Raw genomic sequence first — 19,058 nt, 5'->3', positions numbered from 1 at the left:
TAATAAGGAAATAGTAATAGAAGCAAAAATTAGCACACTGTCCTTCTGCTCCTCTTCTTTTTGCTATGTCTGCCTTTTCTGTGATTCCTTGCTTGCTTTCAATTCTGCATGAACTGTTTTAAGCTTCATATTATGCATGAGCAAAGACAGCAAATACCCATAGGTACCAGAGCTGCTTTCAAACCACCAGTTACATTGTTTTCATGCTTACACTCTCTACCCTGCCTTCCACAGAACAGACAAACTAAAAAGGGGATTAATTTATTTAGACTAGACTCTGTCAAAATTAATGAGCATCTACACTGACAACGTTGACCTACACAAGCTCTCGACAACATTTAAGCCACAGTGACTGGACCAAAAGTGAAGCTGCATGTATTTTCTATTGGACCAAAAGTAAAGCTTCACGTATTTTCTGTTTGAATTGACTAAAATGAGATTTGGTGCCTAAATTTAGGGACTGCAATTTTCTGTGTAAAGAGACAAAGTAGGGAAGACATGTCCTTTTCCAACCAGGCAGAGCATTACTAATAAGGAGAGCACACAGTAGTTTGCTCTTTTCTAAATCTTTAAAAATAAAGGGAAGAATGGGAATAAAACTTCTTTAGTGTTTTAAGAACTGCCTCTTTCAGGGACAGATGCTCCAATCAGTGAACATTTCAACAGCTAACACAGAGCCTCAGGCTACAGCCCTTTCCATTAAAATCTGAAGACTAAATCAAAGTTAAATTGATTGAAGATGCTTACTTGCTACTACTTGAAAACTGGTAACATGTTTCACATAACTGATAGTTTTACAATAAATTAACACTATTAAGATCTTGATGTCACAGGACTCAAGTTGTTTCACAGTTTTAAAAATACTACACATTATTTATCCTCTGCTTACCAAAATATCTTTAAGTCTTACCAAATGCATTCTAACTTAAGAGACTCATCTCAGAAATTTTTGAACATTTGCCTTCAATGTTGATTCTGACATGAAAAAGCTATTAAATGAAGCTTTTCATAAGATAGAGTTTACCTCCCAGAATAGCCACTGTAATGAAATACACGACTGACAGCGAGTGAATAGTGTCAAGACAAAGTTAGTAGAATAAAACCCTAATAAGAAATAGCTAAGTCTTATTAACAGCTACTAGAAATTATTAAATGCAATTGCACATATGTTCCTTGAATGTACTGGCAAATCAAAGGTTAGCTTCATATCAGATTTAAGGTAAAATAACAACATACACTAAGACCAAAACTATCTATGCATATAACTTAGAATTTTTTCATATCATCTATTGCCTTCAAACGTGGTACAGGCCAGCTTGTGTCATTCTACAGACAATAAATCACAGCCAAGAAAATAATATCCTTAAAATGCAACGAATTATGTAGCAATATAAAACATGTTTCTGTTTTCAACTGGCTATAAAACCAGTAATTTAATGCCCTGCTTGTATATTTCCAAAATACACACACACACAAAAATCCAAGCTATGATTGTAAAAAAGAAAATTTAGCCTGAAAATTCTCCAAGGAGTTCTACAAAGAATTTACAACCAGCATTTATGGTTTGCTGAGAGTGGATGGGGAAATTTGGCTTTATTTTTTTGTGCAAATTTAAAATTGAGGCATTGTGGTTTCAAACTTCCCAACATGCACTGTACAGTGAGATCAATATAACCTCCGTTCAGCAGTGAAACAGAGAGTTCCTACCCACTGGTGGGACTATTCAACTACTCATTTTTCTCCCCAGCAATGAGCGTTCTCTAAGATTTTATTTTAATGTCTTATCTTATATTCTGCAAGATACAGGAATATTGAAAACCTTAGAGATATAGCTCAATATTGAATAAAGACAGCATAACATGGTGGGAGGGGAGAAGGTAAGTCTTGTTTTATTCATTATTGAGAGGATCTCTGAGGCTTTCATTATTTGTCTTTTTTTAGATAAGAATGTACCAATGAAAACCTGTGTGACCCACTCCATATTAAATAAAAAAAGACTTACTGTACCTATCTCCCTGCTCCAGTGCTGACCAGAGGTGTTACTCACATTACACGTCCAGTGAATGCTGGATCATCTCAGCGCGAATGCAAAGTCTGTGACCATGGGTCAGCAACTTCAGGGACCTACTAAACAAACAAAAACATGGAATAGAATCTGATAATCCACTAACTCGGTCCTGCATCTAATGTTGAGAAGGTTTCACTGCTCAGAACACTTAAGGAGAAACACTTTGATTGTCTTTAAAGTCATGGCAAATTATCCAGTTACCTCTTTGTATTTTTCAGCAAATCTTCCAAATTTCTCTATCATTTCAGCCACGAAAATGACATCCATCTTATCAGAAAAATTTGCTGCTTCGACAGTGTAAGCCAAGAGCTGCCTTGCTGTTGCCACTGCATTAGTAAGGTTCAGCGGCATCTACACAGAAGAAACATAATCATTCTGAGGAAGAAAATTCAAGTACAGGATAGAGGAAACACTTCAGTAAATAACAAACAAGCATTTTCCCAAAGAGGATGGCAATCCTCATCTTGATCATTGTGTTTTACTGTCGAATGTGCTTTGCACCAGAGCCTAGGCTTGTGTTCTGGTTTGAGGCTAATTGGAATATTTTAATGAGAAAAAATAGATTATTGGCTGTGAAAAGAAAATAAGTTGATGTCTATATTACCCATTCATTCTGCTGGGATATAAAAAACATGGACACAAACAAAGATAAGACAGTCTCTGCCTGGCTGTTGCCCTATTAACTCTTTCTGCCTCAATCTGCACATTTCCAAGTAATCATTCTGCTTCTAACACCCCTTGCTGACCTTTCCAGCTCACTCCGCACATTAAGAGAGATTCTGGGATAAGTGAAACGTGGAAAGAAAGTGGAGGGGTGGCTGGAAGCCCTTCTTGGACAGTCTAGCAGCTGGGAGGGGTTTCATTTTTCTGCATTACTTTTAACTTGTATATTGCTACATATAGTTGTAAATATCTGTAATATATTGCATATAGATATGCTTGTAAATTTTGCTAAGATGTAAACATAAAGCAGCATTCCTTAGCTTCCATCCAGCTGAGTTAGTCCGGTTAATCTCAGGGAGAAGGGTGGGAACTTCAGAATGCTACACCTTGACAACACAAAGCTCCTGTAACATGGCATTTTAGAGCAAGAGAAGCCAAAACAAATTAAAATACAATACTGCTACAGTATTCACTTGTGATTCTGTAATTACAGAAAGAAACTGGAATGAAATATACATACAAAAAACTCAAGACCCTCTCTATGACAAAAATCATGCTGGAAAATTCTTCACTAAATAGTAAACAACATGCCTGAGCTAGCAGGGACACAAAAAAAAATGGAAATTTTGAGTAGCATGGAGGAACACTGTGCAAATGGTATCAGCTACTTGTTCAGATGCTGTTCGTCCATGATAATCCAGGTGAGAAATGTCCTTTCCCCCTGCTTTTTGGTGTATGGATATCCGGTCTGCCCTATTCAACTTGCACTGTTCCATATAAGCACAACTACACATTTGTCTCTGCTGTTTTTAGCACTTGTACATAGGCTTAAATGCAAATAATATGAGATTTTTTTTTTCCCAAAAAACTCAAAAGTCCTGTATTTAAAGTGTAAATGAAGTTCAAAGTCGTGACACTGAACCAAGTCAGCATTCAAAATCAGCTAACCTGTGTGGTATCTTTGAACTCTTTTGTTAAATGTTAATTTCTTTCCACAAACAAGACACACAAAGAAGAACAGCAAAATCTTGATGTTCTTGTATAAATGTTACAAAGGTTTCACTTTGTTTTAAACTCAGACCTTTATTAGGTTTAAATTGCTTGGCAGAGTTCTGATGTTCTAAATGGCTGCATCAAAAAAACAACCAAACAATATAAACGAGAAACACATCCCAAACCCTTACCACATCAGAACTCCCTCTTATCTTCAGTTTCACCTGTTGCATTGATGTTAGTGATCTGACAGTGTGCACTGGAAATCATTAAGCTCAAGGAAGGGGGTCAAAGCGTCATGGAGGATCTCACTATGTAGTGCCTGTATGTATAAGGTTGAGTACATCACTACAGCACAGTCTGGGAGTGTGCATTAACTAGATAAGCCTCAAAAAGAAGCTGGAACTGAAAAAAATGTGTAATAGTTACATATAAAATCTGGAATACTCTTTGTATCCTGAGGAGTACTACCAGGTTAGAGAAGCCTAGTTAATTCTCACTACTTTCACTAGTTAACTCTCATCAGCCACACCAAATTCAAGTTTACAGAAAGAGGCAGAGCAGAGCACTGCTTGCAGTCATATTGAAAATAGCTGTTTTCCATTCCAGCTTCAGCTTGCCTTCTTTCTGTATAGCACATGGGCAGAACAAGAGCATCCAGTTGACAAAAAAATCAATTACGATAAGTACCATTCTCTTATGTTTTACACAAGCGCACCAAAAGAACACAAATTTCCTTGCCCTTTCAGTCTGGGGAGCACTTAAAGACCAAAACAAACCAAACTCTTAACATAAACCTAGAAGTTCTAGTCCTGCAGCCAGAGGCATTTGTTCATTGTAATTCATCTAGACCACCAGCATCACCAGTTTTTTTAAAGATGGAGAAACAGACTTTTGAGGTTATCTTTTCATTCAATAATTTGCTTTTACAGAAATGCACAAATTACCTGATTGAACATATAAAGAACTCGAGTCACATCGTTTGCATATTGGCACCTGGAGTAATCTTCTTCTGCCCAGTACCCTCCCCTGTCGCATCTGCGCCAGGCTCTTCTCTCATCTTGCGAGTTGCCAGGATATATCCCACTGCCGGCAGAATAACGTGTACACAGCAGGTATGCTGTGATGCCTGCCAACGTTCTAGGCCACCTGGGGAGTCAAAAGCAAAAAAAAAAAAGGCAAAAAAAAAAAAGAAAGAGAAATTAGACAAATTTACATCACAAGCAAATAAAAGGATTAAGCACTACAACATGAAATAAAAAGACACTCAAAACTAAGCATCTCTAAACTATTTAAAGGGCCACCTTGGCTTGCCTTCAGTATTTTCAAGCTGTTCATATTTGTGAACTATTAAAAAAATGAGTTCTAAAGCTAGCATGCCTTTTTTTTTTTAAATGAGGTTCCAGGTGGGGAGAATAAGGGGCTTATAAAATCACTAAAATCAGTTTACATTTTTTTAATAAAATTCATGCTTACTTCATGAAAAAAAAAAAAGAGATCCCATTAACACTATACAAATATTTAAAGACACAGCAGAAAGCCCTGCCCGTTTTTCATTTGTCCTGGTCACATGTATCAACCTCATATTAAACTCACTGCACTCAAATTGTAACTGAACTGCAGATATGAAGACTACAGTAACTAAGAAACAGTAGCAGCAGTAACCGTTTGACCAGTTTTGCAGCCAAACACAACAGCAAACATAAAATAATGGAAAAGGAAAGTGTTCATAATTTTACAAAGTAGAAAAGAATTCCTTGTACTCAAGGTATGTAGAAGTAAGCACTTCTTAAGAAAACTAATATGCCCTCAACTTTCTCCTAACTTTACTGCATATTTTATCTATATAAACATCGGTACAGATAAAAATTAAATAAAGGACAAATACACAGAGAAAAATAAATTGCAATACACCTTTAGCACACTCTGCTCATTCACAAGATCGGAACTGACTCAATGCAAGGTAAGAAGGAAACCACGCCTGCATTAAGCTGCACTACTGAGAAGAGAGGAGGCCAGGGACAATGAACATCAACCAGTCTGCCTGCCCCTGCTTCTAGAAATGACAACAGCCTTTGTGAATTGCTGCAGTCCCAGTATGACCTTAGTGCAACATTATACTCACTCCAGCAAGCTAACAAAAATGTCACTTTGGATCATGTCAGGGCAATTCTGATCACAGGCAGAGCACAAGGCACAGATCTGCTAGGTAAGGTGGAAGGGATAAGGAAATACTATACATGTAAACTGATCTAAGACTTTGAAACTTCTGCATGAACAAATTAAGCTCCAAGCAGAGTACAGAGATGAGCTATTTCTGATGAATACCTAAGAATCATTCTGCAATGAAGTCAGAAAGCAAGCAAGCAGATGAGGACAACTAATACATCAGCTGGCACAGCTGCTAGAAGACATGCAGGCCTACAAATACCTTGCATAATACAGGCAAACCTCAGCTTCCAGAGTGCAGTCAAGTTGCCAGAAACACTGACACTGGAGTGCCAAAATGTAATTTCCAAACCAATTTCACCAACACAATTTTTTATATGAGGTTTCACATCAAAGATGCCACTCTGAAAGGGGTATCTGTTTCTGTCTTTACAGAGAGTTTTCCAAAAGTTGAATTTTTCCAAAGCATTTTAAGTTAAAATCTGATTGGCTCAATTTTGACTAAATATATCACCTTACAGGATAATTTAAATTCTGTGGTCCTGAGAGATGTTGTATGACACAACCTCCAAGACAAATATTTTCACTGAGAAATAGCATGAGCCTTTCTTTCCTTTGCTATCCACACCTAGTGCTAACAAATTAGAAACAGAAAAACCAGAGCAGTAACACTAGGGCTCAAAGGAAAAACCAAGTTTTTCAGGAGACCTTTAATTATTATATTTTTAAGCAGCTATAATTTTTAAGCTATATAAATCTTCTGGAACTTCTGTAGCTGTCAAATGGGAAAAAAAAGTGAGTGTTTGAGTGTTTAACACTACTTCAAAGGGTATTAGATTATGAGGAGATTATTTACTTCCCCTGTTTTTTAATCCACCTCTTTTCCCTTTTGTTATTGTCCCTTTACTCCTAGTGTATTAAGTTTTCATTCATCCTCCCACACAGCATTTTAGTTTTTACCATAATCTTCTCAAAAGAATAACAGCAGTGCCAGACAGTCATAGAGTCTGTGCTACCTTTGTAACAAACTTAGCTATCTGTAGAAACATTTTATTAATATACTATCCAGATAATGATTTAGGAAGCTTTCCACTAAACCAGATATGAAAGGTAGGCAATGTAAAGCTCACATCCTTCTGCCATAATTTCACATACACAAAGACAACACAATTGTGCAACATCACTAAAACAAGCATTTCAAGGGGAACTCTATCCCCTCCCATTCACAATACCCTTTGTGCAGGTACAACCTTCTTTGCAGCCCAGCAGCAAGCGAGATACAGAATGGATTCCAGCTGTAACTGCACTTCCCTTATTCCTTGCTTTTGCCAAGTGAATGTTAACCCAGACCAATTTCAGCCAGCAACTGTTTCCTCCCAATATACGTATGAGACAAGCTGCAAAGGCACTCTCCACTTTCCCTGATGCCAGGAGACATTCCTCCAGCAGGCCCAAAAGGCGACTACTGACATGATATTCTCATCATGCAAACAAAGGCCATCAGGCAAACAAAAGCTAAACAAAGATTGGCTCCCTTTTTAACTTCTTGTGAGCCTAAGCTTGAGTTCTTCTCAATTTTCCCAACTGCTAGCTAAAAGAAATTTGGACTCTATTAACACTCTTACTTCATCACTGTTTATAATTAGGTGCTCAAAATGTATCACATATACATAAGAGTAGGCAGCTGTGGAGGAAAAGATAGTTCATTTACATGTAAGTACTGAAATTTCATTTCAGGGGGAAAAAAAAGACAGACCACAAGATTATATAAAAAAAAAAATCTTCCCTCCATGCATATTAATTCTGTTTTGAAAGCATTCATTTCTTTAAACCACTAATAACTTTCAGTTGCAATGAGTTTTTTATATCATAATTTTATTAGATTACAGGTAGTCTAATATTTTTTTCTCATGATATCTTAGTAATTCTCTAAAGTCAGCATGACAATTACAGTTTTAAGATTAATTATGCCCAAGGAGTAACAGTTTCCAAAAGGATAATTCTTATATTTAAAAAAGAACTTTATCAGCCATCAGCATAAAATTAATCTAAACATAACAGTTAAAGGATTTACTGAAGCAGAAGCATTAAGTTACCTTTTACTATGCAAACTGTATTTTCAATTTCATCAGGGATATTATCTGAATAAGACTTAAAGGAACAAATATAGTTTAAAAAAAGACAGATTCCATGATGATGGCACTTTTTGCCTTATCTTTATGAACTCTTGCTAAACTATTACTGAGCCAAAGACACTGATGACAGACATCCACTCTCACTACACTTTGCTATCCTATCTCTGAAGGGATTAAAATCTAGATGCCAGTTTTGAAATGGCTTCCAAGCTAAAATGACTAACCAGTTCCAACTAAAATACTATAAACTCAAATTCACCTAGGATCATTTACAGCCATCTGCTCGGAACCATTTTCTCACTAGTCAAAGCCTTATTTCCATATGGTCTCAAAGGTGAAAAATTACTCTTTATTATTACTCCACCTAAACTACAAATGGAAGTCTGTTATAGTAAACTCAGACACAGTGAACTTTTTGATAAGCTGAACATTTCCTGAAATCTTATTTCTTTCTGCTGAATTCCAGAGGGGGTAAATCCTATTACATTGAACAGCCACTGAACAGCACAGGTTAATTTAATGGAAAACACTTTGAAATAAGCCTTTACCATCTGTTTTCACCTCTAATGGCAAATCAAAGAAGAACGATTCACACTTGTATCATTAAAAAAATGCATAAGTGATTTAAATAGATGTGTTCTTTGATGAATACAGCATGCATCTGTTTGACTTTCTTCACCTTTTATCTTAAGCATGAAGTTCTCATCTAATGCAATGCTCATTCTTGCAGTTGAAACCACCACAGTGTAAAAAAAAACAGGATATGCACAAGCCTTCTTTATATAAATAATTCCTTACAACGTGAAAGCAAAGCTTGGCAGTAGCACCAAACTGCACCTGTTCAACAAATAATCTTAACATCTACATCCCTTGCTAACAGTACCTCATACTCAGGCACTAACTATGCCTCACAGAACACATCCAGTTGGAAAAGACCCCAAAGATCACCCAGTCCAACCCTCAACCCAGCACTGAAGGGTCAACACTAAACCATACCCCTAAATTCCAGGACAACATGGTCTTGAACACCCCCACACATAGTGACTCCACCACTGCCCTGGGCAGACCATTCCAATCCTTTCAGGGAATAAATATTTCCTAATATCCAGCCTAAACCTCCCCTGCAGAGTCTGTAACCGTTTCCTCTAGTCCTGTCACTTGGAGCAAGGAGAGGGCAGCCTATTCTCCTTGATGACAACTTCCCTTCATGTAGTGGTAGAGAGTGATGAGGTCTCCCCTCAGCTTCCTCTTCTCTAGACAGATGTGAAGATTAAGTCATAGCAAATGGTCTTAGCTAGACTAAACCTGAATTTTTGCTACAACTGCAGAAGGCCTTCTACACTTGAAAGTCTGTCTTCTCTCCTACTAAAAACTAAGTCTCAGCAACATGATTTTTCATTTCTTAAAATAATTTTTTAAAAAGTATGGCCTTAGACTGCCTGTATAGAAAGATGATGACTGCATAAAAACTGACACAAGAAAAGGAAGAAAAGTTCATAAATGAAAACAAGAAATCAAGCAGAAGATCAACACAGCCAAGCAGCATAGGAGAAAAGAAAATAAATGGAGTGGGTAAAAGCAGTTACTACAACACTAAGAAACTCTACAAACAGTAGTGAAAACATATGCTACGACATACACTAGTTCTCAGAAGGAGCTACTGCAAGGAGGTGCGACACAGAGTAGTTATAAAGGGAATTACCTTACATATAGAGAATCTATACAGAAGCTATCTGTTACAGCTGGCACCTCCAGGAGTAACGTGTTGTTAGAGTGACCAGCAGCAGAAAGATCAGAAAAGGGAAAACAGGTGAAGAGGTAAGAACAAAAGATAAAATACTCTGTGATACTCAACACAATGGAATATTACAGCTACCACTACAGTCCCAACAATCGTTAAAAGGAAGCATCATTCTAACACTCACAGGCAAAAAGAGCTCAAAACCTGTATTACATGTTTCTTATCTAGTAATTTTTGTCATAAGGGAGTAGGAAGGTTTTAAAAACACAAAGATAATCTGTGGAAAAACTGTCAACATGTGGTCCAGCAAACTCACAGGTCAGCCATAAAGTTGTACACCATTCTAACAATGTCAGTTATATATTTCAAATATCACAGCTTACTTTCCACCTCTTCCAAAGAGGCCAGTTAACAGGCTTCAAGTATAACACTTCATGGTACTCTTATGTGCACTTCTTTCAACACATACTAACGTAGAACAGTTACAAATGTATTATGCAGCATTTATAGACAAATATCCACATAGGTGCCTTTAAAGCATAACACCTTAGCTAAAAAAAGTTATCAAATGGACTTTTCTTTAAATAAAAATAAAAACCAAACCCCCCAAAAAAGACAATACCAACCTGAAATCTCCTTTATTGTTCACAACCCTCTCTGGAGGGCAGTACTGTGCAGAACTTTCTAACACCACAATATCTACTGTCCTTGTGTTATTCCCACGTCTGGTTTGTACATGGCAACCCCAGTTTCCTGTAGAGCCAGCCTGAATGTTTGAGATGGTCAGTGCACTGCAAAGATAAAATACACAGATAAAATCCAAGTCATACAACAAAAGCGATAGAAGCTTTCCCTAAAAGAACATAGGCAATGAAAGAATTACATACAAATTATCTTAAAAACTCAGATCTATCCATGAATCATTGTCCTCTATTTAACAGAGAAATAATTTACTGTTCTTCTAGCTCTCCATTTTGCCAAGGTAAGAACGGAAAAGAAGAGCCATGGGAAAAAGTTCTTTCACTACAGAAAGAAGTCCAAATTGCCCAAATGTTACCACTGCTTATGAACACAGAATTCTCAGTTGTTTCGGATTGGCCAAACTACAGTAACTTCCCAAATGCACAAGTTGTGATAAAGTCTGAAGCCCTAAATTAACTAATACAATGACAGGATATATAACCATGTTCTAGATGCTGAATGCATCAAAAGTACGCCGCAGGCAGAATAAACTACACTTACAGATCTCTGTTGGATAACTTCGGTATCACCAACTGTGGTGTACTCAAAAGGAAGAGGAAAGAATTAACAAGCAGTTTAGTTAAATGCCTTGTTTCCATAATTTTAATGTTTCAAGAGAACAAACATATCCTACTGCAAACATTTTACTTGAACTGCATTGAGAAATCCTTGGAGATAATTAAAACCCAACTGCAACAGTTATAGGCAACCTACTCTGGCTCACTCCGTTTTAAGCAGGTAAGTCTAACTGAATCCCTGGATGTCTCTCCTCAAGTTTTATAGTTAATGAGAGTGACCAGACCCAGGTAATTTAAGAGGTATGAGACGGTAGAGATTATTTCCCTACTTTGGATGCTGCTGTCTATGTGTGTTCAGCAAAGACATGAAAGGGCCTCACTGGTTATGGAAAAAGTCACTAAATCACAGCAGAAAATAAGGAGGGAAGTATGTTTTGTCTTAATGGATTCACCTTGCAATCAGTGAGCAGTTATGAATCATGTTTTTTTCAACAAAGATACCCTGCGACTCATTCGTTTCCACTATCTTTCCATCCTGATACCACAGGACTTGCATGTCTTGATCAATATATGAAGCCATACATTGGAAGGGTAGACTATCTCCTTCAAAAACAACCTGACGGTGAGATGGAGTCATATAGAAAGATGGTAACTCAAGTGGAGGCTCTAGAATACAAGAAATAAGAATACAATCATTAACAACAATCTGGTTGACATATATTTTTCAAAAGAGGTTAAAAACACAATGAGTATCAATTATAGATATAACTCCTGGTAAGCTGTGTCTTGCAAAATTTATACAATTTTTTATTGAAAAAAATAAATTCTCACCATATTATCAAAACATGCATATTTAATGGATGAAAAATAAGAGCTGGAATGAAAACATTTATGCATTTTGTTTCTTAACAATATCTCTAAGGTTTCAAAATCACAAATAAGATTTATTACTTGGAGAAGGAAAGGAGTGGAAGAAAAAACATGTGATGAACTTACTGCAACCTTCATTCCCATCTCTCTGTGATGCTAGAGTGGGGAAGAAGTACAGGAAATTGGAGGCTAAGTTAAGCCAGGGAAGAAGGGAGGAGTGGGGGGAAGATCTTAAGATTTGGTTGTATTTCTCATTATCCTACTCATTTGACTGGTAATAAAGCAATTTAATCAAATTGAGCCTGTAATGCTTGTGACCACAGCTGGTGATCCCTCTGTCCTGACTGTGACCCATGAGTCTTTTATTTCTTCTTCCCTGCCATTGAGAAGTGGCAATGATAGAACAGGTTGGTGGCACCTGACACCCAGCCAGGACCACTACCATGTAAGCGCTGAATTTCAAGGAAGCAAAACAAAGCAAGAAAAGTCTGTTGGCTAATATCAACAGATTATCTAATGTGTTACAAACCCATTTTTCAGGAGTGCTTACCACAGGTTAGAAGCTCCTGCTTAACACCAGTCACTGTCTGTGACTGTAGTGACTTGGGGTAGACACATTTAGTTTCACGTACAGTTATATTTCTTTCTTTTAACCACTGATGCATCCACAGTATGTTGCAGTCACAAAGAAGATAATCAGTCTGAAATTCTCTGCAACATAAAACAGGTATTCAGACTCTCAAGGTTTTGAAAGCTCTGCAACGCCTCTCCTCATCACAAACAGACAACAAGCAGTCAAATCCCCAAAACAAGCGGAGTTGCCTGTGACTATATGGGAAGATATCCTCCTACTCCTCTCCAAGCTGTGATCTGAGAACAAAAGTACACCCTTCCCAAGAAAAGGAAACCTTTCCACTTATGCATGAAAAATACTTCTAGTAATGTCTGTCACAGAGGGAGTTCACATTATTTAAGTGTGCAATAACAAGGAACTGCTTTAATGTGTATCACCATTACTGAAGAACACATTTCATTACTTCATTTTAGCAATCAAATGCTTTAACAGTAAAAACAACACAAAAATAGCCTCTCACCTACTTCTGTTTTAAGAGTCACTATTCACACAATTTCAATGAGACTTATTCTGCACTATATGAAATATCACATAAAGTAGACTTTTTTTTTCATTGATTTATAAAGCCTTCTCTCTACAATTTAATACTTTCTACTAAAAAGACATACCAAATCCCCCCATAGGAGTCTGTTGTAGTCAGCTAAATGAAAAATAACATAAATATTTTATCTGTTTAGAAACAGTTAAAAATGTATCAAAACTGTGTCTACACTGTTACTTTACTCCAGTGGGAACAATGCTTTTTCCTTTTTGCAAATGTCTAGAGGATAGCACAACATCACAGGCAGAACACTTCAAACACTAAATCAACATTCCTGTGAAACTTCATTTGGTTTTTGTTGACAGGAATTCCTCCAGACACACACATTTTTAATAGCAACAGTTATATCCAGGCTTTCTTGTCAAACCTGTGATGTTCTTGGACAGCAACCTTTATGTACACAATTACAATACCAGGAATAACAATTTAGGAACAATTAAAAGAAGCCAGAGGAGGGAAAGAAACATTTGCTTTTATAAACAAGAAATTAAATTGGCATCAAAGTGAGAGTTTTTAAGAAAGTCCCAGTCGAGTGAGCCAGCTGTCATGACTACCAGGGCAAAATGCAAGGTAATCATCAGCACTCACAATTCTTTTAATTTTCTTTCTTCCTTACACACAATTACAACTCTCAGGAAATTAAGGGACAGAAAAGTAAGATGAGGTTAAGATGCACCCATTGTTGTGTGATAACTAAAACTACATCGTGCTGCAAGCACTAAGATCTCTTTCTTTGGTTGCCTTTGTCAAAATGGTGTAAAAGGCTCTTTATTTAATATCAAGACATAATTAATACACAGTTCTCTCAGAACTATGTAAGAAATAGCAAACAGCCTTTGAAGGCAGTTTATAAATACACCAATATCTGTACATACCTTTCTTTTCCATGTACTTATTCAGATAAAAGAAATCACTGTTACAAAATTTAAAAGTAAAACCACAACACTGTAGTACAAGAAATGTAGATAAAATGATTTTTGTTAAGAATATAAATGATCAAGCAACTTAAGGTTAGATGCATTAAGTACTTACAGAGACTTTAGTGAAGCAAGATGATCGAATGTTCCCTGTGTAAGTGTAGAAAACAGATTTCCAGACAGATTCCTAAGAAATTAAAAATATGATTTGAACTCATAGCCAAGCAATGGACATCTGAAATAAAAACACCCCTCTCCAAAATAACAGAATTTTAAAACCCACAAGACACTGTCAGGTCACAGGAATGGAAGAATAAATCACGTCTGGTAGTTCATTTAAAGTCCCAAAGTAAACTGTTCCACAGTAATGTTTTAGTAGGAGAATTTTAAAGCTGGCAACGAGGACTGAAAGCAAATATATTCATTTATAGCAACCACTAGCACACATTAAGCACATATATTTCAAGAAGTTTAAAATTAACTTTCTTGTTCACAGTGAATTGATGTGTTGCCATTATCAAGTTATAAGAAGCACATTTGATCCAGAATATTACACATTCCATTTTCTCTCAGTGAAGACACTGCCTAAGAAGCTAACAGCCAGGGCAAAGAAGAAAAAGAATCCGTAAGCTTACATGTTATTTTCTTAATTAAAGGAACGTGCAAAAAAGCCAGCACAATATGACTCCACTGATGTCGTGGTGGAAGGCATGGATAGTACCAGATTCTATATGCCTGAAGTATTATTCTAGGGAAAATATTTTGAACAGTCTGCTTCTCCCCCACCCACACATCATGGAAAGCGGTTGCCAAGCAGACAGAGCACTGAGCAGTATGGTTTTGGATGCCCCCATTGACTTTTTTGCTTTTTGTCGTTTGGGTTTTTTGTTGGTTTGTTGAGGGTTTTTAGCTTTGGTTTCATTTTTGTTTATATTTTTCTTTTGCTACTGAGTAACAAACCACAGTGGCAGCCAGGCTGCAAGGCTTTCCAGTGGACACTAAAAACAACCTACTCCCCTTGGAACAAAGAATGTTAAATAAGGCTAAAACTGAAGAAGTAAAATGATATACAAGAAATTATACTTACAGTCTAATAAGATTTACAAGTCCTCTAAATATATCTGCATTCAGGCAGCCTATTCTGTTATTAGTTAAGTCTCTACAAATTCGAAAAAAGGAAAAAAACACAGTAATTGGTATTATTTCCAAGTAATAAACAGTCTGCAAACAAAAGTATTTCAACTAAAATTAATGAGCAATACATTGTATCATACACTTCTTTAGTCTTGTTTAACAAAATCCAAAAGGTCTAGTGTTTTGCTGTACATATGTGATTGTGAGAGTCTTTATTCATTTCTAAAATAATAATGGTTTGCCTACATACAGTCAAATGCGCCTAACCTTACCTGTAAATCCCTTTAGAACAGGCTTGACTTATATCACCACCAAATAAATTTGGGTATTTGTACAATGTATTCATCACATGCACAACATGCCTTAATTTTTTAAGTGCCAGAGACCTATACTAGCACATTTACTGTACATACATAAGACTACTTCTATATTCATGCCTACATAAATATTTAAATATTATATATTTTCCAGCGTAGGTTTTAAACTGTATTGCCAAAAATGTCTTAAAAGTCTTCTCATGGGACTAGAAGATTGTTTTGGTTTTACGATGCTTCTGGCTTAAAATGTGAGACACTGTAACTTTCATGACATGGGGACCTTTCAGGGGCTTTGCCACCCTCCATAACATACTGCAAGTAGCAGTAGTCCAGAATTGGTCTTCTGCTTTATTGTTAGGGTCTTCAAATACAAAAAAAAAAAAAAAAAAAAGTGAGCCAGGTCATCTGATCAGTGACAAATGAACTTACATGGTACAAAACTTCAAGAAGGAAAGCTGTATGCTGGCTAAAGATACTCTGACAATTCGAAGAATATATTAAAAAAAAGAAAAAAAAATAAACAAAACCCAAAAAAAGACCATCACGTTGAGGTCTGTGTCTCAACTTTCATCTGGGACAGAATTTTTACAGCCAAGGCATAAATCTTCCAAAAAAATGTGTTAATGGGAATGCTGGCACAACCTTCACTAAAGCAGCATTAACAATGCTGTAACTTCAATGTAGTATTAATAGCAAGGGACTCTACGTTCCACTATAACCCTTGGAAAAAAAAACTCACAAGGAGTTTAAAATTTAACAAAACATGATTTGGTGGTATCAAAGCTCTGAATTAACTTCCACTTAGTGATGTTTTAAGTCACCAAAACACAAAAAAGGAGAAAGAATACAAAAGAGTGACTGTAAGAACAAGTGAGACTGCCAAGCTACAAGCAGTGGATGCTCTTCAGCCCTAAGACTGAAAGCAGACTTTGTTTTGTATATATATATAACTTGGTGTGTATAAATTTAGATAGCATACACATGTTCAACTTCTAAAATATAACAGCTCTGCTGTCCAAACTTCCAGAACCTAAGACTGATTCTAGTCTCAGTGTTTTTTTGTTTGTTTAAACTGTCTAGCTGGATATACTACTTACAGTCTCTTCAGAGATGAAAGCCCCAGAAAAGCTCCTGGATCTATAGTACTAATAAGGTTGTTCTTAAGGTCCCTGTGGAGAAAAATTAAGATGTTTACCACAAACTATCTTTTAAAAATAGATACACAGGCATAAAGAGACACTTAACTTGCCTCAACTTGTTTGAAAACTGTGCAAAACCACCATACAATACACTTCTACTTTCTCTAACACATTATCTTCCAAATTTTGCAAATCTGCATTTTAACTAGAAAATGGAATATAAACATGCAATCAGTCCCTATCACATGGCAGAGTATAGAGTCAAAGATAGTTTGCCACAGTGTCTGAATAGCTTACAGCTGTGGCTGTAACATTTGCCCATTGCACAGCACAATATTGTTTAGCATAGTGCTATCTCCTTCAGTCTACCCAACTTTAAATACGTCAGTAGTGCCCAGCATCTACCAAAAGGAACAAAGGAAATCCTAAAAATACACCAGTCCCAATATTCTAAGTTTCCACCAAGGTTATTGGCACAAAAGCAAAGCAATCCAAATAAAGCTGGTAGAAAAAAAAAGACATCAAAGCACTGATTTTTCAATCTTAGGTTTCCAAAATAGCAGCCTCTAAGAAATGTGAAGCAGCTATGTCCTTAAACCCCTTTATTAATTGTATAAGTGATATAGGAGTTTCAACACCTAACTTGAGATATTTTGCAGATACAGCTTAACTTGAAAGGTCACAGAAAGCATCTGCCAGTATCTCCACAGTTTTAAACAAACTTTATCACCGCATGAATGCTAAAATTATTTCTACCTCCTTAATCATCCAACTTTTTTACTACTGTGCTGCTATTTGGAACTTCACAGGCACTTATTACAAGGAGTATTTCTCTTCCCTTAGTAATATCTGAACATTCTGCATTTGAAAAGAAAATTAGTCATCTTAATTAAAAGCAAGGATGGGAAAAAGAGTTATCCTAAATCTACCACAACATGAGCTTTTCCTTTAAGAGCAGATGTAGACATAGCCTAGTCATTTTCTACTAAAATTAAGAAACATTTCACCCTCTAGTAAAACAAAACTCTATTTTGGAAATCTTCTCATTCTGTTTACAAAATAATGAATTACCAAATTCCATATTCACATAAAATTAACATACATGCACAAACCTATTGACAAACAGATCTAAAATTTCTGCTGGGGCCACCATTTTTAATGCACTTCCCATAGGTTTGGGACATAAAAGCAACAAATAAAACTCTCTCTCCCTTTCAGTAGTAACAGTGAAGTACTGTCAGATAGGAATGAAGTCAAAAGAGAACATTTGAGCAAAACAATAACCTAGAAAGTAACAATTTGCCAGCTGCAGATACCACACAGCCATCTTTACCTGAAGAACTGAAAAACAGAAACCATTCTAAATTATGGAAATTTTCATTAAGATGCTCAAGAACTAAGCAGGACAAAACATTTAGCATGTGAGTGTTGACCTCAGGATCCAAAATACCCATTAAAATGCAATTAAAACAAATTATTATGCAGTTACATGTTTCTGACATATGAGTTTAATTAAAGGCTTTGGTTAAATAAATCTATACATCTGAAATCTATCCAAAAACCATAAAGGGAAAAAGGCAGAAAATATTTGGTAAGAGGTGTAACATTACAAAGAATGAACAAACAAGCATTAAATTAAGATAGAATCTCTCCTCTCACAAGCAGTAATGTCAAGTGACAAGGCTTCATTTAAACAGAACGAACTGTTTAAATGCTGACTGGATTTATTTCTTTTATCTCCATTAAATTGAAAGGAGGGAAAGAAGCATGTCTCCAAACAAAGAATATACTCACAAGGAAACAAGGGGGAGTATGAGTAATAAGAAGAGAAAGGCAAGAAATGGTCAAGAGTGCAATTTTAAAGGCATGCAAATTATCACAGTAAGTATTGGGGGGTTGACTAGATCTTCAGAGGTCCTTTCCAACCTCTGCTGTTCTATGATTAAGGAATATAATTTGGAACTGTTGAAAACAATGTTCACGTTTAAAATAGTTACAGTGGGTATTTTTTCCCCACTGACTATTCATTTAAGTTTGAAATATTATTAATTACAAGAGTAATTTCTATACAGTTACAAGAACATCTAGTGCAGAAAAATGCATGCATTTTTAGAGAGTTTCTTTTTATTTTTTCATTTCTTAAAAGAAAATTGGATTTGGATTCATAGTGCAAATGTAAATTACATCTCAAACTAATTATAGAGTTTCAAGTATTTCCTGTCTGAAATTGTAACAAGTTACAGCAAATCTGTCAGCAGATGCCTTTATTACCTAAGCAAGGATGTCAAGATAACGTGTGAAGATCTAAAATGCCATCAGTGCTGATAACCTTGCTTCTTTGGCACAATAGCTTCTTTCCACAATAAAGCTCATCTGCCAGTACAGAAGACAAATCTTTCTTCTGGCATGTGGGGGATAGAATGGTGAAAGCATTTCAATTTATTTAGGCCAGGTGATCTGGATTGCAGCCTTCAAGTT

General features: G+C 36.2%; 1 protein-coding gene across 1 annotated transcript in view; it reads right to left on the bottom strand.

Moving 5' to 3' along the window:
* ADGRA3 (adhesion G protein-coupled receptor A3) overlaps window positions 1-19,058 on the bottom strand; it is a 47,993-nt gene that overhangs the window by 12,864 nt on the left and 16,071 nt on the right. The window contains exons 3-10 of the mRNA XM_064151336.1: window positions 16,539-16,610; window positions 15,078-15,149; window positions 14,106-14,177; window positions 12,449-12,609; window positions 11,481-11,694; window positions 10,396-10,560; window positions 4,672-4,873; window positions 2,270-2,419 (exon numbers count right to left, since the gene is read on the bottom strand). Coding sequence (XP_064007406.1) covers window positions 2,270-2,419; window positions 4,672-4,873; window positions 10,396-10,560; window positions 11,481-11,694; window positions 12,449-12,609; window positions 14,106-14,177; window positions 15,078-15,149; window positions 16,539-16,610 — 1,108 coding nt within the window. The remainder of the gene's footprint in view (window positions 1-2,269; window positions 2,420-4,671; window positions 4,874-10,395; window positions 10,561-11,480; window positions 11,695-12,448; window positions 12,610-14,105; window positions 14,178-15,077; window positions 15,150-16,538; window positions 16,611-19,058) is intronic.

This window comes from Pogoniulus pusillus, chromosome 11 (assembly GCF_015220805.1).
Source record: "Pogoniulus pusillus isolate bPogPus1 chromosome 11, bPogPus1.pri, whole genome shotgun sequence".
Taxonomy (NCBI): domain Eukaryota; kingdom Metazoa; phylum Chordata; class Aves; order Piciformes; family Lybiidae; genus Pogoniulus; species Pogoniulus pusillus.
The sequence above is the reverse complement of the archived record's forward strand: the minus strand, read 5'-3'. Positions and strand labels throughout refer to the sequence as shown.